Below are 25,320 nucleotides of genomic sequence, written 5' to 3' on the forward strand. Positions count from 1 at the left end.
TTTGGATGGGCCAGTTCTTTGAACTTCAACTTGCTGGTGGAAGCATCCATGGCATGCATTAACTCTCTGGTTAACACAGAGTGCAGGTTATGGGACATTTCTGCAGTGTCACAGGCAAGCATCTGCTAGAGACTGGGTTTATTTCCTTGAGGTAGTGAGAGGCTTTCTGCTCAGGGTGTATGGAGGGTGCTAGGAAAAGGGGTAGTCAAAGAGCTTAGCAGTCCACTTTTTTAAATTTTGGGACCTAGACTGGGTATAAACCACCTGAAGGACTTTTCCCATGTGGAAGACTGAGAGACCCTCACACCTTTGTAGAAAAAAACTCCCAAATATCTAGCCCTCAAATTAAATGACCATGTGCTGGATGCAGGTCTCACACCTGTATCCCAGCTACTCAGGAGGCTGAAGCAGGGAGGATCAGTTGAGCCCAAGGGTTCAAGATCAGCTTGGGTAACATAGCGAGGCCCCATCTCTTTAAACCACACATGCATGAATTACCTAACCATGAATAGAGGGAACTTAGTCTTGAGTAAATCCCATAGCTGTTTGTCTTGTTTCCCTGGGAGGGTAGTCACTAATTTGTAAAGCACTCTGAGATTATGTAGAAGGTGCAAAGTAGGGTTTATTTTTCAGACATCTAGCAGAGAATATCCTATTGCCATGAGTTCCCTATTTTTATTTTTTACTCTTTAACTTGGGCCATTTCTTGGGCACAGACATGGACACCCAGTCCCTTCTTGCCAGACAGTGGGTTCTTCTGAGCACCTTCGAGGGTGGCAGCCTGACTGCACAGAGCTTCCCAAAGTTTTTGTTTAATGGCCTTGCCCAGCTCCATACTGTATCTCTTGGGGGTTCCTGAAGGATTCCACAGCATCGGCTCCACCACAGCATGGTACAGAGCCTGGTAACACTCTGTGGGGAGGCCATGGATTGTTAGCATGTCCTCCGACACCTGCTGCCTCATTGGGGTTTCAGGAGGCAATGGTCGACCTTTCCAGGCTGCCTTCCCACTGTCCCAGGGTAGTGCTTGGGTGGCGGCCACACGTTCCGCATATCTGTCTTCAAGATCTTGGCGGACTGTTACTTTTTTCTCCTTTGAACTTTCTTTGCTCTAGCCAGGACGAAAACAGAGAAGTCAAAGCTAAAATTTGAGAAGGGAACTCAAAATAATTATCTGGGATTTGTGTCCCAGAGTCTTGGTTACAGCAACCACCAACATTTGTCTAGCATGTTCTAACTTACTGAACCCCTTTATGTACCACTGCGTGTGTTCCCTATGGCCCTGGAAGGTCAGCAGGAGACAGCTTTAAAGGCAAAGAAATCGGAACTGGTTTACCCAAGGCCACACAGTTGGAGGGTTAATAACCACAGCTGTCATCTATTGAATGCCATGCAGGATCCTAATTATTTACTCTGTGCCAGGCTCTGTTCAAAAGCCTTTTGCATGTATTAACTCATTTAATCTTCATGAAGCCCTGGAAGGGAAAGGCCATTATCCCTCATTTTATATGATAAAATCAAGACACAAAGAGGTTAAGCCCAAGGTGATCCTCAATTATGGTCAGAGTTAGGATATGAACCCTGACAGCCTAGATCCAAGGCTCCACTGGCCACCGTGGATTGACAGAGCTGGTTCAGATCAGCCTCTTGTTGCCAAGTTCTCCATATGGAAGTTTGAGGCCAGAGGTATAGCTTACCTCACATGCACATAAGCATAAGCTTTGCATTACCCATATCTTGGCCTTTCACACCCTCATTTTTCCTTCACCTACAAGTTCCTTTTGTCTGTTTATGAAGGTCCCTTCATCTTTCTATGGAGCAAGGCAGAGTATAAGTAATATATATGTATACTCTGACCCTAGATCTGGTACTCTGTCTACTCTATCATGGGGTACCTTCCCTCCCCAAACCAGTCTTCAACTGTAGGACTTCCTTTACTGGTATAAATCTCTTTACCTTTTCCCCTCTTCCCACCCATCACCCTTTCTCCACTCCTGGTCATTGTCTACCTCTCTGATGCTTCCTGCAGGGTTCTGTCCTTGTCGTCCAGGTGAGCCCAGCAGCTGCCCAACTGGCTGCTTGCTCTTGGATCTGATGGAGCTTCTTATCCTGGCCTGCTGGGTGGCTTTCGTTGTTGGAATGCCCCTGGGTTTTAATCTCTTCAATGACTTCACTTCTCCAAACTTAGAAGGTACTGGACAGCATTTATCTTTCAGTTGCCTTCTAAGCACAAGCTTAGCCAGGGAGAATGAACTGGCAATTATGGGGTTCTTCACCACTTCCCAGCAAGAGGTGGTACCTGGTGCTGGGGCCTTGATGTTCTGCTTTGCACATGTTCTGGCTGTCCAGATGTTGGTGAGAGCTGGTGAGACCACATAGCAGTCCTGAAGCCTGGTGTTCAGTAAGATGGACCTTCGGAGTCCATAGGTGGGGGTGCTGGGGTCTTGTCTCACATTGATTGGGTGCTAGAATTATAGGGGGAAAAGGGACACACAAAAAAAAGACTAGTTCTCAAGCAGAGACTAGGTTTATACTTTGGAGGCTAAGTATTAACATCTTTCTATAGATCATTTCTTCCACATGAATCTTTGAAATGTCACTATGTGGCCTCTCCTGTCCTGCTCACCAAGATCTTTTTTTATATACCAAGTAGGGTAGAGATAGGAACTTTACAAGGTCACAACTTTTAAAGAACATAACCTTCTGGGGCAGAAAGTTGGGGGTCAGGGAGGGTTGACTACAACTAGAAGACAATTTTAGTTTGCTGGAAAAAATAAAACCCAGTAGGAAAGGGATGGGAGGGAATCACTCAGGACTTGTGTGTGAGCTACAGCCACTTCACAGCCACACTGCAACACAGAATTGAAGCAGGTGAGTCCTGCCAAACCCCAAGACACCTTCTAACCAGACTGCCATGAGCCAAGAAAAGCTGCTCAAGAGGAAAATAAACTCTGGGGTCCACAATGGCAAAAGCCCAGGTAATTCATACTTGCCTCCATTTCCGGGGACTGGGCAAGAACAAGAAAATAATTTGGATAGATTAGAATCACATTCTTGAAGAGACCTGACTTTCTAAGAAATGTCATCTATAAAAAATAAAATCGGCTGGGTGTCATGGTGTACACCTGTAATCCCAGTGACTCAGGTGACTAAAGGAGGCGGATCAAAAGTTCGAGGCCAGCCTGGGAAACTTAAAGAGACCCTGCCTCAAAATAAAAAAAATAAAAAGGACTCTATCAGTGATAGAGCGCCCCAGGGTTCAATTCCCCAGTACCCAAAAAATAATAAAAATTAATAAATATCACCTTACCATATTTCGGTTGCCTTACATTTTATTTTAGCTAGCTTAGTAGGGGGAAGAAACATGCATTTTCTTTTTCTTTTCTTTTTTTTTTTTCTCTCTTTTGGTTGTTTTTGTTTGTTTGTTTAATTGTTTTGTTTGAATACTTCTAGTCACCTGTCTTTCTCTGTCTCAGTCATGTGTGGGCAAACTGCTGTTGTTTCGACTTTGGCTTACATGTAGGCAGTTTGGAACCATTATCTCTAGTATTTGTGATGTCACTTTGGTCTGTGATGTGGGTGTGGGTGTGTGTTACATCATCAGGTTTTATAGTTAAATTACGTTGGAAGAAGTTCTATTTTGTTGTTGCTCAAGCCTCAGGAACTTCTGAAGTCCTCATTTCCCCCAAAATGACCTGGGTGGAGATCCTAATGTTCTTCAGAAGCATGCTTTGCATGAAATGTCGTCAAATACGCGGACCAGATTTGTGGATAGGGGTAGTGAGATGATGTATCCTTACACGTGCAAAAGTGCCCTTCTCCACACACATAAAGAAGGTACTGTTAAGTTCTCAGAATAGCTGCCAACATTAGGGACCAGAAATGAAAGAACACGTTCCTGCAGCTCTGGGCACCTCTCCCTGTGTGTCTCTCCCAGGGAGACTACAGGGTTTCTGGAATGTGGTATTATTTTACATCCCATGGCAAATGCAGTAATTAGAGCTGTTAGCAGTGTCAAGGGCTTGAAAGGAGAACAAAGCCTCTTCCTGGGAACTCTTAGGCAATGCCTAGCTCCTTATCAGGTGTTGGCCCTGTGGTGGTTTTGATTTTTCATACGCAAAATGCCAAAGGAGGCTCCCTCCCGAAAGGGAGGAGAGTGAAATGATGGAAAAACAGAGTATGAGGCTGGCAGGGACTCCTGGAATTGCATGTGTTGCCTGTTTGAATTCTTGAGTGTTGTCCCTGGAGTGAATCAAAGCCTTACAGGCAGACCGCACTGTAGGCTGCGGTGGAACCACCTCCAGGCCGACAGCATCTGGACCCACAGACACTTGGGAGGACAATGGTGCCCATTCAGTGGCGAGGTCTGGCCTCACCTCCCAAGAGGTGGGTCAGTTTTAGAGCAGGGCATTGGAAAGGGTTTGTCTTTGGGAAGGGTTTGCGAACGTCTGGAGACGAGGCAGGCAAGCATCCTTTCAAAGCTGGGGAATCTCGGAGAGGTGGCACCAGGCTCTGTGTCCATCTGCATTCAATTGTGCCTAGCAGGGACACAAGGCAAATGTGGCGCCAAAAAGTCACAATTGGAAGAGTTTTTTTTTTTTTTTTTTTTTAGTGTAGATGGACACAATACCTTTATTTTATTTATTTATTTTTATGTGGTGCTGAGGATCGACCCCAGTGCCTCACATGTGCTAGGTGAGCACTCTACCACTGAGCTGCAACCCCACCTGAATTTTTCTATTTCTCTTCTCCCTATTTCTGTCTTAAATCTGGCTTTTTTGTACCTCATCCTCCTTCCCAGACACCCCTTGGTCAGTCAAACTTTCCTAGGTCTTTTACTCAATGACCAAGTGACACAGCTCTGACTCTGAGCATTTTGAACCTCCTTCTTTTCCTACAGAGCTGTTCACATGGATGGCATCTGACACAGAGTCTTTAAATCTAGTAAGTCCCATATTCTCTCCAGTTAGTATAACTTCAATTGACTGTGCCCTGTCGGGTAACCTTCTCCTTCCTTATAACTAGTCCTGGTTTCCATTTCTCCTATATTAACAAAATTCATATTTATTGAATATTTACTGGAGACAAGGTGTTGTTCTGGGCATGTTACAAGTCTCATGTCATGAAGTGCTACCCACAGTACTATATGGGTCTTCTTGCCATCCCTATGTTAAAGATGAAGAAACTGAGGCAAGTTGCTCAAGAGCCATGCCCCAATCAGGCATGGTGGCACACACCTGGAATCCCAGCAGCTTGGGAGGCTGAGGCAGGAGGATTGCAAGTTCAAAGCCAGCCTAAGCAAAAGCGAGGCGCTAAGCACCTCAATGAGACTCTGCCTCTAAATAAAACATAAAATAGGGCTGGGGATGTGACTCAGTGTGCGAGTACCCCTGAGTTCAATCCCTAGTACCGAGAAAAAAAAAAAAAAAAAAAAAGAGCCATGCCCCATAACTAGTAATCAAAAAAGACTGAACTCAACCAAAGTCTACATCACGCTTTCTTCGAACCAGTCCCACTGCAGGCCTCTCCTCTGGTCAGCCCATCTCTGAGCCTGGTTCTAGTCCATTCAATAGGCAAGTGAATTCACCTCTCTGAATTGTCATGTACTCATTTGTGAAATGAAGATAGTAATAGTGCCTACCCAGGAATTACTGTAAGAAGAGTGGAATAATTCATGTGAAGCATTTTGCATGACTTTCGGTACATAGCCAGTACCCAATAAATAATGTCCTTGCCCTAGGGGTGCAAAAGAAAAAAGAATCACTGCATTTTCTGTCTTTAGGATGGTGAAGATTGAATTCAAGAGCACATCTAGAGAAAATAGATAATTTTCTTTTAATGTTATTTATATTGTGGCCCTCATGCTGATTAACTCTCTCTAGCTCCTAGATATGATCTTCATTTCAGGTCATTTATATAAATCTATGGGGTTGGGCTGGAGAGATAGCTCAGCTGGTAGAGTGCTTGTCTTGCAAGCACAAGGCCCTGAGTTCGACCCCCAGCACCGCAAAAAAAAAAAAAAAAAAAAAAAAAAAAAAAAAAAAATCTACGGGGTTTATGAAACCAAGCAAAAAGCCTGTTGAATGTAGGAAATGTTTTGATCTGACTTGGATATCACAGCAACTCTTTCCTCATGATTCATCTTCATTAAATATTAAATCCTACTAGGATAGTACTTAACTGACCTCTCAGAAGTGGTGTACGCACGGGAGCTACATTCCCTGCCTGGTTGTGGAAGTTTTCCAGAATAGTCCATGTTTTATTAAATGGAAAGGGAAACAGGCAGCTGAGGATATGATAAGGAAAGTAGCTAGGCTTTAACAGAGATTGTTCCCTTTAGAATTATAAAGTCAGGCTGGAAAGACTATTTGGTCCAAGGTCCTGAAACTGTGATGCAAATTTCCATCCTCAGTGCCAATACTTGATCCAGAGAATTTGGGGTTGAGGCAGCAGGCTTCCATATTGCTAAAAGCCTTGTTCCTCCAGCTGATGCTCCTCTAAAGATTTTAAAATTTTATTCTGCTGAGCTTAGTCTAAATAACCTTATTTTCCACCCATCCTTTGGAGCTGTGCTTCCTGACATATTTAAACCAGTGCTTCTATTGGGAAACACATCTGCCTGTCTTTGATGCTTAGCCAAGCTTTCCTCATAGTATTTTTAGCTCCTATAATCTTTCTTCTTTCTTTCCTTCCTTTAGCTTCCCTTAGTTTTTATTCTCTTTCTGGAGTCTCAGCTAATCAAGAAGAAATTGAGCCCATTATATTAATTCTTGTCTTTCCCCTTTATGCCCCCCCCAAGTTCTAATAGAATTATTATTTCTCTTTTCCTCAGAAGATATTTTTATTAACACCCCAGCAGTAAACTTCCACACCCATGTGGGAGTATAGCTGAGGTTAGTGATGCAAAGGAGAGAAAAACTTTGGAGAGAGATTTTGAAAAGATTCCTGAACTATGATGCAAACTCCAAGGACCAATGATTTAGACCACATGTGCTGAATATGCACCAATCATGGGCCAAGGATGTGAAATGATTGTGTCCTGTCTGACCCAGGATGTAGAGGATTTCCATTTCTTCATTTCCAACCCAAACATACTCACCTGGAAGCTCCACAGATAACTCTTGGTCACCGTGTTCAAGTTCAGATTCTTTCTCTTCCCTCACCTCCATCAGAACAAGAAAATTACTGCTTCTCTGGAATTTCCCATCACCAGATGCCTGAGCCAAACCTGGGACAAAGGATCAGTAAGCATTCTGTGCTGAGTCAAACCAGAGTCCAAAGGAAAATCCAGACTATGGATTCAATCTTTATTGAAAGTATTGATATTGGTTTGGAGTGTAGTTCAGTGCTTGCCTAGGCTGTGAGAGGGAAGGGGGTTCCAAGCACAAATAGGAAGGAAGGGAGGGAAGGAGGGAGGGAGGGAAAGAGAGGGAGGAAGGGAAAGAGAGGGAGGAAGAAGGGAAGGGAAGAAAAGAAAGGGATGTTGAAAATGTTAACATTCTGTTCATCATGGAACTTTCTTTTCTTTTTTTTTCTGGTGATGAGGACTGAACCAAGGGGTGCTCTACCACTGAGCCACACCCCCAAACTTTTCACTCTTTTTTTTTAGACAGGGTCTGACTAAGTTGCCCAAGCTAGTCTGAAACTTAGGATCCTCCTGTCTTAGCCTCCTGAGTTGCTAGAATTACAGGTTGTGCCACTGCACCCAGAGGATTTTTTTTTTATTTATTTTTTTCTTTCTTTCTGAGATGAGATCTCAGTATGTCACCAGGATGGCCCTGGCCCTGAATTCCAGAATTCAAACAATCCTCCCTTCTCAAACTCTATAATAACTGGGTCTAGAGGAGTACATCACCAGGCCCAACTTCATCATGGATCTTCTTGGATTTGCATTTTTTAAAATATTGTATTTAAATGCTGGTTAACTTATTAGATGTATAAAATATTTATTAAATAATATTTATCATGACTACTGAGCTTTGTCTTTTTTTTTTTTTTTTTTTTTTACTATTTTTATTAAGTCTTCTTAAATTTTTAGCCTGAGTTCATATCTCCCTCGTCTCACCATAATCCCAGTCCTGGAGCACTGTTTGTTGACCTAACCCTGTAAAGACAGGGAGACATTTAGGAATGGTGCTTAAGAGAATACACCTGGGGTCCCACTGCCTATGTTCAGAGCCCAGCCCCACTACCATGTGACCTTTGGGTGCCAAGGACACTTCCCTCAAAAGCCTCCTGGGAGGAGTCTATGCAATTTGATCATAAACACTCTGTACAGTGCTCGGTAAAATCCTCAGTAGTTGTTCGGTATTGTCATTAAAACCAGACTCCCCATCTAGTGCTCTCTTAAAAAAACAACTGTCCTGTCCTTTCATCAGAAAGCATCCTAACTGGGGTTTCAAAGACACTAGACAGACCAAACTCCACCAGCTCGTCTCCAGCTTTTTGGCAAATCCTGCTACTTTCAGAGGAGGAAAAGGGCCTGACTGCAGAGCATAAGCAGGCAAACAGACAAACAAACCAACACCAACATCCTCCTGGTAGCCCAGAGGCTGCAGTCAATGTTCCCACTCTTTCCATGAAATAAAGCTGCTAAACACCCCAGGCATGTGAAGCGTTGAAATGAATATCTTGGGCTGCTCCCTGCTAGAGGCCAGGACCACATAACTGAGCAAAAGACCTTGAGTCCTTAAACGCCATGACCTAGACACACTCGGCTGTATTTTTAGCCTCTTGTGCACTGTTTCCATCACCTGTGCTGGGCTTTAAACTGGAAAAGAGAAGATGGGGGTGGGGAAAGGCTGGCGGGACGCTTCTTAGAGCAGCCAGAGGGGGCAGGAGCTCGCACACATTCTGAGTTCTGTTAGACATAGGGACAATTTAATGGGTGTGCCACCGGTGTAGCCACACAGGTCTCTGTGCTTGGAAGGGTCCTACCTACGCTTGCTTTAATGCTCTGTTCTCACCAAAGTTTGAACAAAGGACCCGCATCTTCATTTCTCATGGAGCCATGCAAATTATATGGCTGGTCCTGGTTGTACGTGAAGGAGAGAAGGTCAAGTGAAGAATAGGGGTCAGTGGCAGCCCAGCAGGGGAACCTTCCTCCAGGGGGCAGAGCAGTCGAAAGGCATTTTCAGGAGACATGGATGGTCAAATAAAACTTGTTTCGACCTCCGATGTGCCCCTATTTTCTCCCACGGCAGGTGGAACGTGGAGGATGTATTCCTGCGATGGAGCGTGTCTGGGGTGTGGAGCGGGTCCCCATGCTCCAAAAAGGAGCCCAGAGGATTCTTAAACTAGGAACGACAGCGAAAACAAAAGCCTGAACAAGATTCTTCTTGCCGGGGCGTGTGGGTGGAGAGGGACAGAGGCTGAGAGGCCTCCTGGGAGGCAGCTGCGCCCTTGGGTCCAGCCTCCAGAGCGCGGTGTGTGCGTGTGGGACGGAGGTTGTTCGGTGGGGCGTGGGTTCTCGGAGTGGGCGACCCGGGGCAGGGGCCGAAGAACTGGAGCCCTGGGGGCTGGTACCGCCCAGCCCCTGGGTGCTTCGAGTCTGCACACGAGAATAAATGTTCCCGCCGCCGTGCCGGGCGCAGGTCCGCACTTGCAAGTCCCGGACCAGGGACTTGAAAGCACCGGGCGCGCCGCCTGGACCTGTCCCATGGGGCGTCACCGTGGCGTTTTAGGAGGGAGCGGTAGGAAAATCCCCTTCGCCTGGGGGAGTGCGGGGGAGGAGGCAGGCCTACCACCGGACTGGGTGCGGCTGGGGAAGACCTTGGGGGGCAAAGGGCCTGCCACACGGGGCTAAGAGTTTAAGCAAGGCGCGAACCCTCTGTGCCCTAGTCTCCCAGTCTGCGAAAGAAGCAGCAAGGTCCCATCCATTTTTGGACTTTGTTTTGGGCTATTTACTTGCTTCTTATTTTGCAAATGGCAGCGGCTCAGATTAGGAAACTTGCCCTAATTGACAGAGTACGTGATAGGATTCTGAACCAGAGTTCACTATGCTGCCTCCTTAGTAGCTAGGTTGGACGTGGAGAAAGGAACTCCACATTTACTGAGCCCCTACTGTACGTGCATAAATGTTTCCATGCATTATCTCATTTAGTATCTCAAAGTATCTCACTTTGGGGAGTAGTTGCTATCATCACCCCCATTAAACGGAAGAGAAAATTTGAGGTAAGTGTTATATTTCCTTCAAGCCTGTCCAAGATCTTACAGGTGACTGTGTGAAATATGAATCCGGGGCAGGCTGACTCCAAAGCACCCTTTTGTTAACCACTACGATGAGCCAAGCAGGGGAAAGCGGTTTGCAAGCTGCCGTTCTGATTATTACCGCTGTGGTTGATCCCGCGTGGGTCACGACCCGAGTGAGGGTGGAGCAAGGATCACAAGGCGCCCGACCCGCTTCAGCGGGGTCAAACCTCTTGGTGGGGACTCAGAGGCAAGGCCTTGAACCCCGCCCCTCACCTCCAGGCCCCGCCCCTCGATCAAACAGGTCGCACCGTGGGGCGGGCCCAGGTGAGGGGAGGTAGGCGTAGCCCCTCGTGTGAGTGGCAGGCGCGGGGCGGGACGTACGTGCGCCGTCGGCTCCGCCCCTCGGACCTCGCTGCGGAGCCGGGCGGGCCCCGGGCGGCTGGGGCGGTGGTGGCGCTGGGGAGGGCGGGCCGGGGCGGGGCAGCCGGCGGCCGGGGCGGGGCCACACTCGGGCCCCGCGTCCGGCTCCCATGGCCGCCCCCGGCTCCCGGCGCTGCCCCCTCTCCCCCGGGCCGCGCCCCGGGGCCCCGCACTGACGGCCCATGGCGCCGCCCGCCGCCCGCCTCGCCCTGCTCTCCGCCGCCGCGCTCACGCTGGCGGCCCGGCCCGCGCCCAGCCCCGGCCTCGGCTCTGGACCCGGTGAGTGAGCGACCCCCGGCGCCTGCCGGGTGTGGAGCCCGCCCGAGGGGCGACGCGGGCCTGCGGGTCTGTGGGGCCCACTCCCTCGCGCCCGGGCACCTCGCGGGAGCACTTCTCCGGGCTCCTCAGCGACGCCCCCCAGGCCCGGACGCTCTCGCCTCCTCAGTGCCCCCCGGACCCCTTCGCCAGGCTCCTCAGTGACGCCCCCCGGGCGAGACGTTCCCTCTGTCTCGGAGCTTGGGACGCGCTGCCTCATTCCCTCAAGGAGGACCCTGCGCTGGGGTCCGGTCCCCAAGGCTCGGCGACGAACCCGGGCCGGGACGACTGCCCCGCCTCGAGGCGCTGCACCCCTTCCCCAAGATCCTCCGTGACACTGCCCCGGGCCAGGATCCCCTCCCCGAGCCTCACTGCGACGCTCCCAAGTCCCCCTTTTCTCTCCTCCCGCCTACACCGGTGGACCCCGGCGCCTCCCAGCGCACGAGCGGGTGCGGAGGCGGGAGGAGCGGGCGCCCAGCTCCTCTGCCCGGGTCCCAGCTGCCCAGCTTAGGCGACACTGTAGCCTCGCGAGCTGGTTTCGCCTTGACTAACCTGCCCTGCTAGAGACAGAACCCGGTCCCGGGACTATCAGCTGTACCCAACCAGGACGCCCTCCTCCCTCTTCCGCCCCGGGGACCGCTTTGAACTTCCCCAGGACTCAGGTGACGTCCGATCAGTGCGAGAAAAGAAGAAACAAGTGATGGGAAACTTCCCCCTAAAGAACTTCGGGTGCTACTCCTAAGTGTGTGCAATGCGGGGGGTACCCAGCTCCTAGGGTAACCCCACACTTTAAACAGGTTATCTGCTCCCCGGGCCAATGCAAGGTCTTCCTGAGGTGGGTCCCTGTATCAGGATGGAAACTGGACCTTGCTTAGCTTCCATCCACACCCTTCCTTGTAGCAGACTCCGTTCCAAGTTGAAGAGCAGGCAAGAGATGTTGGACGGCCCAATTATGTTTCTCTGCAGGTTGTTTGGGTAATGAGCATAGGGCATTTGTCAAAGGGAAGGGAAGAGTTCACTACCAGTTTGCCTGAGTAGGGCAACCACCTCTGGTTCTCCATCCAAAGTTTAGAGCTGTGATGTTTGCAAAAGGGTATTTTGCTGGTGGAAGATAACTCAGAGTTTCTTTGTGTACTCAACTTGGATTACTGAAAAGCTAGGACTTAGTGTTGTCATTTACTGTGTTACTTTAGGCCATGCTTTCAGTTCTCTGAGCCTCACATTCCTCATCTGTAAAGGGGGCGTGATGGTGATAATTCCCTTGCAGGGTATTGTGAAGAGTAAATGATATACTGTAGGTAACACCCACATATAGATGGCAGTCAATAAACATATTTTAATAATACTTTTTATAGTGCTTCACAGTTCACCAAGTGCTAGACACCTCATTTACCCTGGGAATGCTTGTGAGCTTCCTGTCTTATGAATCCCTGTAAAAGGCCAAGTTTGGCTTTAGATCAGTACAAGGGTCTCTGAGAGCTGTAAACTTGAGGCTCAGTAAGTGGTTTCAGAGTGATTGCTGCTTTCTATGGGACTTCTACAATCTGATCACTTCTAGTGTTTGCTTTATGTGAGGCGTGAGGGAGGGACATTCTGAGAGCCAGGATATGTCAACATAACTGTAACCTAGTAACCCCTTAGCTCCACTTTGCCATCTGTGTGTTCAGGATTTAATGTCCTCTACAGAGAGAGAGAGGTATGGGTGGAAATAGACTGGTTCCCCTCTGGAAAGGGCAGAGGAATGGCTCTGGAAAGTGTAAAGTGAGCCAACTCTCCTATGCTTGTTGCAAGGTGAGTCTCCCTAGGCACCTTTGCTTTGCTAGGTCAAATGAAGCAATTCGCACATAGTTTAAATCCCAAATCTTGTGCTTTTATTAGGCGTCTGGGGAAAAGGTAAATAAACCGTTGTGAGACAATTTGTGATAAGAGGCCCAGGTTTTCAATTCAGAATCTCACCAGGTTGGTTTCTTACCATCCTGATACATGAGTGCTTTGGGACTTTTCCTCTCCAGTTCCAGAAGCAGTTTTAGAGATGGTCTTCATCACATGGTCTTCAGCATCACATCCCGTCAAAAGCCTACCCACTAGTTTTTTAAATCCTTTCCAATAAAAAACACGTTTTACACTGAGGATATGCCAAGACTGCCATTTCATATTTTGTGATACTGTAATTTTCTCTAAAATTTTGTGGATGGAAAAAATTATTCCAATAGTTATATTCTGCACAATTTTGTAATATTTAAATTACTGGTGGTTTGCATTTTTGAATGCTGACTTTATAAAAACAGTTAGCTCATTCCCCATCAATGCTACTTCTAATTACAGTGTGTAGGCAACCCTAAGTGATCTCCCTTCTCTCCATTCTTCCTTTGAGATTCTCTTTCTTCCTTCACAACTAATAAGTAGTATAATAGAGGTTAATGGTGGGATCTAGAGTCTCCTCTCAAGGAGGAAGGCAGCCTGGGCCATGGGACCCATGGGCATTCTGTAGAGGTCTCCCATCTAGAATTTTCTGACCTTTAATGAAGAGTGATAAGTTTTGGTGGACTTGGGCTACTTGAGTTCTCTGTATAAGGCAAACTGCCTCAGGCAAGCCACTTTCATGGGTGTTTTACCACACTAGGAGCTATAAGGTATATATCAATAGAGCTCCACGTTCTGATTGCCTTTTATAAGTATGTAAATTGACGTTCATTCTCTACCTCTTCAACTGGGATTTGTCCCATTAGCCTATAGTATGTCTTGCCATAAAACCTACTAGTTCAGTTAACAGAAAGTACTCTACTCTCTGTAGAGTCCTGAGGACTTCATTAGTGTTAATAGAATTACCTTTGCATAGCATGGTGACTGAAGCAGAGAAAGAGGGAAGCAGACCAAAAAACACCTATCAGTTACTTATGTGCTCTGAGTATTTTAAGGTACATCATTTTGACCTGACATAAGAGATCTCTGACCCTTTGGTGACAATTTGTTTTGGCCCTTAGACAATTTAAATGTTTGAGCTATGCTGTGAGCCCTTCATAAATCTTAAAGCAAGAAAGCATTTCATTTAGGCTCACTGCCAATCAACAGCAAGTTGGTACACTCAATCTAGATGTTATTGATCCAGTCATGGCTCAGTATAGTTGGACCAAAAGCAATAAATGATTAAGGTAAAATATATTGCTTTAAGTAGCCTTATGTTTTCCAGATTAGGGATTTATTTTATTTTATTTTACTTTTTGTACCTGGACTTGAACCCAGAGTGCTGTACCTCAGAGGCATATCCTCAGACCTTTTTACTTTTTATTTTGAGACAGGATCTCACTAAATTATGCAGGCAGGAATCCAGTTTTCTAAACTTCTGCCTCAGCCTCCTGAGTCATTGGGATTATAGGCATGTGCTACCGCGCCCAGTAGATTAGGGATTTTTGGTATACCATCTTCAGTTCAGATATTTGGGCTTGGAACCACCTGAGGCTCTAGGTCAGGTGTAGGCAAACACTTTTGTCAACAGCATGACAGTAAAGAATATGGGCTTTTGGACCACATACTGTCTCTGTTGCAGTTACTCAACTGTGACTTTGTAGGGCAAAAGCAGTCATAAACAGAATGTAAATGAACAGGCTTGACTGTATTCCAATAAAACTATATATATTTAAATGCACACATACAACATACATACATACATACATATATGTGTATATATATATATATTTTTTTTTTTTCAGTACTAGGGAATGAACCCATGGGTGTTCTACCATTGAGCTATACCCCCAATATCCATTTATTTTGAGACAAGGTTTCCCTATGTTGTCCCCACTAGCTTTGAACTTGAACTTGGTGATCCTCCTGCCTCAGCCTCCCAAGTATGGTGGATCACAGGCATGTGTCACTGCCTGGCTTCATACAATTTTTTACTATCACAAAATATTGTCCTTTGATTTTTTTTTCAAAATGTAAAACCCACTCTTGGCTTCTGGGCCATGTAGAAACAGGCAGTGGACCAGATTTGTCCCTTAGTCTATAGTTTACCAAGTCTTACTCTAGGTCCATGTATACTGATTTTTTTCAGCATGCAGTGGTCTTGCAAAGTTTACAAGGAGGCTTGATTTTGGTGAGTGGATGAGCCTTGTACCATTTATGGTTAACTAACTTTAAGATACATATGGGAGCCAGGTGTAGTGGTGCGTACCTGTAGTTCCGGTTACTCAAGAGATTGACAGGAGGGTGGCTTGAGCCCAGGAGTTTGAGGCCAGCCTAAGCAACATAGTGAGACTCTGTCTCACAAAGGAGAAGAAAAAAGATACAGATGGGAGAAATAGTTAAAGTGATAAATTTCATATTTTATCACAGTTTTTAAAAAGTTTCTGGTGGGGGAATGTGCATACATTCAGATCATTGATGACACTTTACAAAATACTTTAAAGGGAAGTTCAGTATGGTTCAGTGTTGACTACATAAGGAAAACAGTGCCTGAGAACTGGCCTACAGTTTGTTCATTTAACTATGGCTACAGATGTGGGTTGGAAAAAACCGTTGAGAGATCTGTTTCTCAGAGAAAAGCCCAGACAGCAGGTGGCATCAGCCTGGAGACCTAGAAAAGCAGCCAGAATAGAAGGGGAAAAAAAAGGAAAAGAAATATCTGTCACTTTTTTAAGCAGTTAATTTTTATTTCCATGGTTGTATTGTCATATTTAAAGTGGTCTTTACAAAACAAAAATGTGCTTAGCATGGCCGATTATTTCGTTTTAATTAAAACACTTTTGAAGAAACAAAATGAAACATTCAAACATACCAAGTTGATTGTGTTTGTACTGTGGAACAGTTAATGCAAAACACTTGAGGGAGGCGGAAGTTTGGATCTGTAGCTTTTGTCTTAAGTTTTTGCCTACCAAATAAGGACAGCATAGCAGGAGCTGAATGTGTCCTTTAGAAAACTACCTACACCGGGTTGGAAGGTGAGATCTTCTCAAGCCCCTGGTACTACTTGGCAGGTCAGTTTCTGGCTGGCTCACTGTGCAGCCTCTGCATGACTGACAACCATGACTGACATTTCTTCTGTATTCCGCTTGACCTTGAGACTCCAGCTGGAACTGCAAGGTACTCATTCAGGCGGAGCCTTCCTCAGTCACTCTGATTTTTCCTCCTTCCCTTGTCATCACCGTCTTCCTCCCAAGGTGGCAGCACTTTTTTTCCCTAGACCTCACTTTCTGAAATATTGTCTAGATTCATACTGAACAGGGAGGGAAGAGAGGCCATTGTAGAAATGTTGAGAGGGTTGCCCTTATAAATAATCACTCTACAGAAACTTGCCTTCTCCCTCTAAGGAGACCCTCCCCCCCTGTCTTTTTTGTAACCCTCTTTCTAAACACTGCCTTAGCCTCGACTTGTATCAGTCTGGAGAGGAATGAAGTCTGGTACTAGGAAGCACCTCGGCAGGCGAGGGTTTAGGCCACTGCATAGGCAAAGTTGCCTCTCTCCCTCCCACTTCTACAATAGCACTCTCGTGGGGCTGCCCCTCCACAGGGCCCAGATTCTTATTTCCCTTGCCATGGATTTAATCCCTGGCAGGTAGCCAAAGCATTAAACTTTTATTGTTCAATTTACCACAAGGGCGGGGCCCTGCTTCTAGTGGGCTGAGGAGGCTGCGGCCGCTTCCAAACCCGAGTGTCACACCACATTAGCAATTGCAGACTTTGAGGGCTGGATTTCTTTCAGTTTGGTTAGATACTTGGTTAGAACCAGAACAGTATACTCACACTCCAAGTTTTAAAGCTAGGAAATGGTAATAACAGCGTAAGCAACTTTTGAGGATGATTCATGATGGTCATAGCTTTAGCATGTATGGTTGACCCTGCATGGTCTCTTTACATCTTCCAAGCAGATAGATTAAATGGCTGTGCCGGTTCCTTAATGTCCTAAAGTCGCATGACAACATGGCAACCAAGTAGTCCCCTTTTAGACTAGCAGGGATTGTTAACCAGTCCCATCATAGTATGTAAATTACTTGCTGCTGTTCAATCTATAAAAATTCATCTTCAAAGAAAATTATTGGGCTGGTAAAAATATTTTTAATAATGACCACAGAAGCCATATTTGTTTTTCTTTGATGTTCTTCCGAAGACTCTTCTGGTTCTAATCAGATTGTTCCCACATAAAATACAGTGGAAATCTACAATAATAAAATCCCTATTCCTATGTCTATGGGGAAATAAACAGGATGGGGACTGTCTTTTTAAGGGGCTTTCCCCTCGCTTTTCCCCAGACTCAAAGCCTCTATTACTGGTGGGTGTTTTGGCATCAGTTAAGGGCCTTCAATCCTTCCCTCCCTCCATGTTTTGCTCTTTCATTAAAGTGTTTCTGTTGTCTAATTATATCCTTTCAATCAAATTAGAGACTGCAGCATCTGGTGAGGGCCCTAACTGCTGCCATCTGCACCTCGTATATACAGGCCTTTTCAGCTGAGAATCACTCAACTTCCAAATGGCAGGAAGAGATTTAGAAAGAGTTTAGTTGGAGGGGAGGTTAACTTAAAAGGAACATCTTCAAAGGCTGGGTGCGTCGCCCTGCTTGCTGTGATGTATGCACAGCCATGCAGAACTTCGTTGGCTTGGGTCACCAAAGATTCTTCTCTGACCCTTCTGTAGACCAGGGGGTTTCTGATTGTCTTAGCCAAAATGCTGAGGCCCTCTCCTCCCTGTTGTGGTGTTGGAGTGGCCTATGCCAAGCTGAGAATGTCTCCCTTGAGAACAATCTTTTGTTATATGAACACTGGTTAATGAATGTGACACTTTTTGTTTATTTGACCATTTTTTCTAACCCAGTGATTTCAACAGAAGGAGATTTTGCCCCTAGGGGACATTTTGCAACACTTGGAGGAATTTTTGGCTGTCACAACCGAGGGGGTGCTATTAGCTATCTTTCAGGTAGAAACCAGGGTTGTTGCTAAATATCCTAGAATGCACAGACAGCACCTCTCCACCAGAAAATTATCCATTGTAAAATGTCAGTAGTGCTGAGATTGAGAAACCCTATCCTGATGGTCTTCTGTTTTTGTTCTTCCTTTTACCATGGCCTAGGAGCAGCCAACTCTGATTCATATCTTTTTTTCACTCTTAAGAAAGTAGATTCTTCATTATTCACATCTAGTTTCTTTAGCATTTCTATGGACGATATTTCAAAAACCTAAATGGAGTGAGGAGGTCTGTGATTGGCTGTGTCTTTCTACTCTCTAGAGTAAAATTGCCAGATTAAATGAAAGATGTCCAAATAAATTTGAATGTCAGATAAACACCAAATAACTTCTTAGTATAAGAAGTCTATACTTCTTATGTCTCATAAAATATTTGGGAATACTTATCTTAAACAAGCACCCATACCAAGGCTGGGTTCTTGCAGTTCAAGGTGTTCAGTTTCTTTAAGATCTGAAGCAACAGAGACCATGTGACTTGTTATAGATCCCCTGATTCCTATGGGAATATAGTGCTTTCTATCCTAGACCCAGCCTTGCAAGTTCACCTTTTGTCATTTTAGTGTTTTTAGAATTGATTTATAATGAATTGAGGTATCACCCATCAGAAAGCTGGACTTGGAACTTTAAAATATCTCACACTGATTCCTTATGTGAGAACTTTCTACTATGAAATCCTATTTCAAGATTGAAGAGCTATTTATAAATATATATCTAAAGTAGATCCATTTGTACTCACTTATACATAGGTAGATAAATGCTTTACATCATCAAAGTGATGGAAATGCGTCTCTTGGTACTGGCAGTCAAATCCATCAAGGTCCTTTTATTTTCTTAGATTTTGCTGAGCCAGTGACTTCTCACTGAGTACATTCTTAAACTAAGTCTTGGTTTAATATCTCTGTATATGTTATAGATTTAGATGCTGATAGAGTAATGGTCTTTTTTTTTTTTTTTTCCTTTTTCCTCAAAAATGGTCAGGTCTGGGGTTGGGGGTTTGGGGGAGAACTCAACTATCTTTTGGTTTTCAGTTTGATGATTATATGTGTTTATACTATCCTAAATGATAAACAGAATTTCTTCAAGTACTACTGCATATGCATGGTGGCTATTCCTGGCCAAAAAACATGTGCTTCACAGTGACAACCATGGCATGTTTTCCAGTGGGCCCTGCCTAGGGAGAAGGGGAGCATATTCAAGATGAGAGCCAGATGGGAACAGAGGGGCACCCAAGCCACTGCATTGTGGGCCTTCTCTGCCTCAACAATTATTTTCTTATTAAATTTTTACTTAAAAAATAATGCCCCTCTCTGAAGTGTTTTCATAAAAAATTTTGCTTATTCTAAGTCCTGTGCTTACTGTAGGTCCAGTTTTTCTTGGAATGGTCTTTTGAATAATTAAATATTTCATCTGTTAATAGAGATGAATAAATTAGAGATTCAAATAGAAGCCCTCGTGTCCCCAAAAGTATAAATGCTTTAGTTAAAATAATTTCAGGCTGGTGCTGCAACTCAGTGGTATAATGTTTGCCTGGCATGCATGAGACTCAGGGTTCAATTCCCTAGCACCACACAAAAAAATAAACAAAAAACCAAGCTTTGAGAAACATGGTCTTTTTTTCTTGTTACTGTTTTCGTGCGTGTGGGTGGGGTGCTGGGAATTGAATCCAGGGCCTTGTGCATGCCTTGTGCACGCTCTTCCTCAGAGCCACACCCCCAGCCTCCTGTGAGTGTTTTAAGGACACTGTCTCCTTAAATGAAAATAAAGATCTTAAAGGTATTTTAATGGAAAAGCTACTGATGCTTAAAAAATTACAGTGATTATTTATGTGGTAATTCTACTTTGGGCAAAAGTGCAGCTTGTTCTGTGGTCATTTTGCACAGTTAATACATAATCCGAGAACGTAATACATGAATATCTGTCTTGATTTTAGATGGCTGGATTTATGGTTGATTGAATTTACAGTGCATGAAAAGAAACTAAGGTAGATTAATTATAAAATGAGAGGCTAGTAACTATTTTCAAGATGCCCTTTAAAATTTTTTATTATGGAAATTTTAGAACATGTACAAAAAATAGGAGAGTCTAAAGGAAGTCACCTGTATCCTTTCCCCAGCTTCCCCAATTATCATCCATGGCCACAATTATCATCCATGTACTCCTCACCTTCCTCATAGGTTATTTTGTTACAAATCTCAGATATCATCTCATCTTCTCTGTTTTAGTATGTATCTTTAAATAATAAGAAGCCTTTTTTTTTTTTTTTTTTTAGACTGAGGATTTAACCCAAAGGTGCTTTACCAAGTTGATGAGGCTGACTTCAAACTTGCAAACCTTCTACCTCAGTCTCCCTGGTCACTGGATTTACAGGCATATACCATTGCCCCTGGCAAGAATTCTTTTAAAAAACATAGTAAATAGTACCATTACTGCACCTAAAAAAGGAGTAATTCTTCAGTGTCATCAAATAGGCAGTCAGTGTTCAAATGTCCCTGGTTGTCTTATCAGTATTTTTTACAGTTCAGTCAGTACCTAAACAAGGTAAATTTAGAAAGTATGAGTTTTAAGTCTGTATTAATCTTTAGGTTTCCCTGTTCCCCTTTCCCATTTTTCTTTCTTTCTCTCTCTCTCTTTTTTTTTCCTTTGTTGCAATTTATTTGTTGAAGATGCAACTTCTTTAAGCAAAAGGAGGACCTAAATGCCTCTACAGGTTTTTTTTCCCCCCTCCCTCCATAGAATTCTTACTTCCATTGGAGAAACAAGTAGAATTAGAAAATTTTAAGCCTGGAAGAGATTTTTAACCATCAGTTATTTCTGGTTCCATCATCGTGGACTTTTGAATCGTAGTTCCACTTTGTTAGATCTTGAAATTATAGATGTTTGAATTTAGGCTAAAGGGACATTGAGGCCTTCAGGGTCAAATACCTTCATTTTGTAAGTGAGGAAACCGAGGATAAAACCAAGGACCCAAGCTCAAACCATACACTGTCAGCTACTTATATAATTATCTGGTGGTATTTCCCCTTTATGCTAATGATTCTTAGTATGTACTGTAGTGGGGTCCCCTGACAACTCTCCTCTCTCTACTGTGGATCGGATAACCTCCCTCCATGTGATCACAGAAATCACTGCTTTTGGGGAGCCATTGTGAAAGATGGGGTAGTGTCACCTCAGTGGTATGTGGAAAAGGGTCGGAAACCACTGCCTTCCCAAGATTACCTATCCCTTTACCATAGAGTTGCTCAGAACAGAAATCAGAATCCTGTAGTGCTTTAAATGTCTCAGGGCAGGGGCAGCTTGTCCAGGAATTTGAACTTTGAAGATATCCCCACAAGTTCCCACTAGGCAAGTGGGAAACTTGAAAGCCAGCAGTGCAGTAGGTGTGTTGTATGAACATTTGACAACACTGTCATGCTGAGCTCTAAATAGTAAGAAGAGCTTTTCCACCTACAGCTTTGTACTTCTATAAACTACCTACTAAATTTCATAGACATTTTAGAAAGAATAGGAGATATTCCCAGTGGAAAATATTCTTTACTGTCTTATTTTAAGATGCTAGCACTGAATTTAATGTGTATTGCTTCATGGTGATTCTAAAGTAGGCCAAAACCAGCCAGAGTCTTCCAACATAAGATCAATAGAGGTGCTAAATTGTCCCAAGTACACAGAGACTTGACTTTGGTGGACAAGCAGCACATATAGAGATCCAACCAATTCTACCAGAAAATCAGGAATCTTCTAGACTTATTATGAGAAAAATATTCTGTTTCTCAGTAGTGTGGTTTTAGACAAATAATGTGTTAGCTTTCCATTGCTGTGACAAATACCTGAGATAATTCACTGATAAAGAGAAAAGATTTATTTTGTTTCAAAGTTTTGGAAATTTCAGTTAATGATCACTTGACCTTGTTGCTTTTGGGCCTGTGGCAAGGCAGCACATGGTGGTGGGAGCGTATTGTGGAGCAAACAACTCAGTTCATTAGGAAGTAAAGAGAAGAAGAGGAAGGGGCTGGGCTTCCACTGCTGTCTTTGAGGGCATGTCCCCAGTGACTGAAACACCTCCCACTAGGCCCCATCTCTTAAAGGTTCCACCACCTCTCAATAATGCCACAGGCTGGGAACAACACCTTGACCCTTGGGGGACATTTAAGATTCAAACTAACCAGGCATGGTGTTGCACACCTATAATCCCAGTGGCTGGGGAGGCTGAGGCAGAAGGATCGCCAGCTCAATGCCAGCCTTAGTGGCTGGGGATGTGGCTCATTAAAGAGCCCCTGGGTTCAATCCCTGGTACCAAAGGAAAAAAAAAAAGTTCCAAACTATAAGCAACTATAAGCTGTGCATCCCAGCTATTTGAGAGGTGAGGTAAAAGAAAAGAATCACAGGTTTGAGGCAAGCCTAGGCAATTTAGGTAGACCCTGTCTCAAAATAAGAAATTTTAAAAAGTCCTGGGGGTGTAGCTCAGTGATAAAATGCTTATGTAGCATATGGGAGTCCCTGGGTACTAGTCCCAGAACTGGGGGGAAAAAATTATAGCATTATAATTAGGAATGACTTGGTTATAGAACTTCATGGAGAGTATATTCTTCAACTTTATAAAATCTCATTAAGGAATAGAATGTCTTGTAGATTAACTACTGCACTAGCTCACATATGTCGAGTTTTAGTTGTTTTAAAATAACCTTTTTACAGTTTTTACTTTATTTCTTTTTCTTTCTTTCTTTCTTTCTTTTTTTTTTTTTTTAGTTCAGGGGTCTTTTAATTTTTTACACCAAATATGCCATGAACGCATATGGACTTATTCTAGAAGCTCAGGTTTCTTTCACTGTTTCTCACGAAGTGTGCTTCTCTGGGGGACAGCAGGCTGGTGCTTCAGTTGAACTCACATCCGTTTTTCTCTGGCTTCCCTCCTTGACTGTTCATTTTCCTCATGCATTTCAGGAACCTATCTCATCTCTTGGGGTGTTCCTTATGCTCCATCCTCATATTAATCCTCTTGGCAAGAATCTTGCCCTTAACTTGTTTGTTTCTGGTAGTGCCAGGAGCATGCTGGGTCATCCTGTAGGCGTCTAGCTTTGCCACGGTATTGCGTGTGGGTGTGCCTTTTTGAACAGCACCCATTTCTTCCATGCCTGCACCTTACTTGTAGATCTGCGTGTATATTGCCAAAAGAACAGTTCCATGCTTTCTATAAGGTCTTTGTGTTTTTCATCATTTCGATGAATTAGTGGAAGATGATTGTTCCAGCTGAAAGGCCTTGTTACAATTTTAAACATGAACTTCAAAAATAGGATCCATGTACTCAGGAGGCTGAGGCAGGAGGATCACAAGTTTGAGGCCAGTCTGGCAACTTAGGGAGACTTATTTCAAAATAAAATTTAAAAAGGGGATAGGGATGTAGCTTAGTGCTGGAGCACTTGCTTACACTAGGCCCCGGATTCAATTCCAGCGTGTATGGGAGGGTACATGTATAATTTAACAGTTTTCTGTTTGTTTGTTTGTTTGTTTGTTTGTTTAAGCACTGGGGATTGAACCCAGAGGTTCTCTACCACTAAGTAACATCCCCAGTCCTTTAAAATTTTTTTTAGAATTTTTATTTTGAGACAGGATCCTACTGAGTAAATGAGGTTGGCTTCAAACTTGGAATTCTCCTGCCTCAGACTCCAGTAGCTGGGATTACAGGTGTGTGCCACCACACCCATCCTAATTTGGCACTTTTATCTTGTTTTTTCCTCACTTACTATGAGTATAAATATTAAATTTTTGTGATTTCAATAGCATATATAAATGAAAATGTATTTCATCATATTTATAGCTGAAAGTTTGATTGAAAAATGCCTGTTTATTCCATTATATCATTTTTCTTACCTCTTATTTATTAACTGCTAGTATTAAACACAGAATTCAAACATATATGTTTTCTACCCTGATGGTAGCCTGATAACTTTAAACAAATTGTGATAGAATGATGTACTCAGCCACTCATGTTACAATGCATTTACAAAAAAAAAATTTTTTAGTTTTAATGGACACAATACCTTTATTTTATTTATTTATTTTTATGTGGTGCTGAGGATCAAACCCAGTGCCTCACACATGCTAGGCAAGCGCTCTACACAGAGCTACAACCCCAGCCCTCTACTGTGTTTTTATAGCTAACTTTTTTTATGCATTAGAATAAACTATATTATCATGATAATTAATTTTCCAACTTATAATACAGTCTGATTATTTTTATACCTTTATAATTACATAATAATAATTCTTGTATGCCCTGCTTGGTGCTAGGTGCTTTACTCACACATCCTCCAATTCTTCCAACTCCTTGAGCTGCAGATAATCTAATGCCCACTGCCCATTTTGCAAGTGAAGAATCTAAAACGCAGTTTATAAACCATAAAACGGAGTGAAGCCTGATTCGTGAGCTCCTCACATGTGCTTTCCATACTGGATCACTTTGTTGCTAGAGGGCTTCTTGATAAGAGCTCTCTTAGCTTTCCCCCTAACTGGGAAGCTGCACTTTCTCAGTCACTGTTGCTAAGTTGGAAATGCTGGAGGACCCCAGGGCTGCAGCCCCGGATGACCTCTCTGTCTGCCCACTAACCTTGTTCAGTTCACAAGGAAGTGCTGGGGACTGCCACATTTCTAGCTCTCGCCTGGCCTCTTTCCTCAATTATTGCCTCATGTAGCCCTCTGCATATTCTGTGTCCACTCTCAGCTTTCTGAAGGGTGTCTCATACTTCACCTATTCTAAACCAGACCCTCATTACACACCCCCAAAACTCTGTCCTTCCTGAGCCCTCTCCAGTAGAGTGAATTGCGTCCTTGCTCACCTGTTGCTCAGGCCCAGATCCTTCATGTTCTGCTTGACACCTCTTTCTCTCAGACTCTATATTCAAACTCCTGGGAAATATTTTTTGGCTCTACCTTCAAAATCTATCTAGGGCCGGGGGTGTAGCTGAGTGGTAGAGCATGTGCTTAGCATGTGCAAGGTCCTGGGTTTGATTCCCTAACACCAAAAGAAATAAAAGAAAAAAATTATATAGAGAAGGAGAATATATTTGGGTATCCCACAGCTGCCAGCCTACTTCAGACCACTCTTTCTTCCAGCCTGTCCTACACTAAGCCCCTCCCTGGTCTCCCTGCCCCTTCCCTCTCCACAGTTCTCTCAGCAGCTGGAGTTCTTTGAAAGATAAATCAGATTATTCCTCTTCTTTGCTCAAAACTCTCCAGTGCCTTCTCCTCACAATCACAACAAAATCCAAAATCTAGTTTATTTAACCCTCAAGACCCTGCCTGTGCTGGCTTTGCCTGCCCTTCCCCACTCACTTCTTCCACTCCAGGTGAGAGGAACAGATTTATAGTTCCCCAGACCTGCCGTGCGCACACTTTGCTCCTTGTAGGGGTCTTACATTTACACACCTTCTGCCAGTAATGCTCTT

General features: G+C 44.1%; 2 protein-coding genes across 4 annotated transcripts in view; one reads left to right on the top strand and one right to left on the bottom strand.

The window, feature by feature from the left end:
• Positions 1-675: 675 nt before the first annotated feature.
• C8H22orf31 (chromosome 8 C22orf31 homolog) lies at positions 676-10,795 on the bottom strand. Its single transcript, XM_047562184.1, is given in 6 exon segments — positions 676-718; positions 720-1,111; positions 2,010-2,465; positions 7,164-7,228; positions 9,526-9,651; positions 10,465-10,795. Coding segments are annotated over 6 exon segments (1,413 nt in total).
• Kremen1 (kringle containing transmembrane protein 1) overlaps positions 10,672-25,320 on the top strand; it is a 63,472-nt gene continuing 48,823 nt past the window's right edge. For all 3 annotated transcript variants that reach the window (XM_047560838.1, XM_047560840.1, XM_047560841.1), the window contains exon 1: positions 10,672-10,890. In XM_047560838.1, coding sequence (XP_047416794.1) covers positions 10,794-10,890 — 97 coding nt within the window. In that variant the 5' untranslated portion in view covers positions 10,672-10,793. The remainder of the gene's footprint in view (positions 10,891-25,320) is intronic.

This window comes from Sciurus carolinensis, chromosome 8, assembly GCF_902686445.1.
Source record: "Sciurus carolinensis chromosome 8, mSciCar1.2, whole genome shotgun sequence".
In the NCBI taxonomy this organism is placed as follows: Eukaryota; Metazoa; Chordata; class Mammalia; order Rodentia; family Sciuridae; genus Sciurus; species Sciurus carolinensis.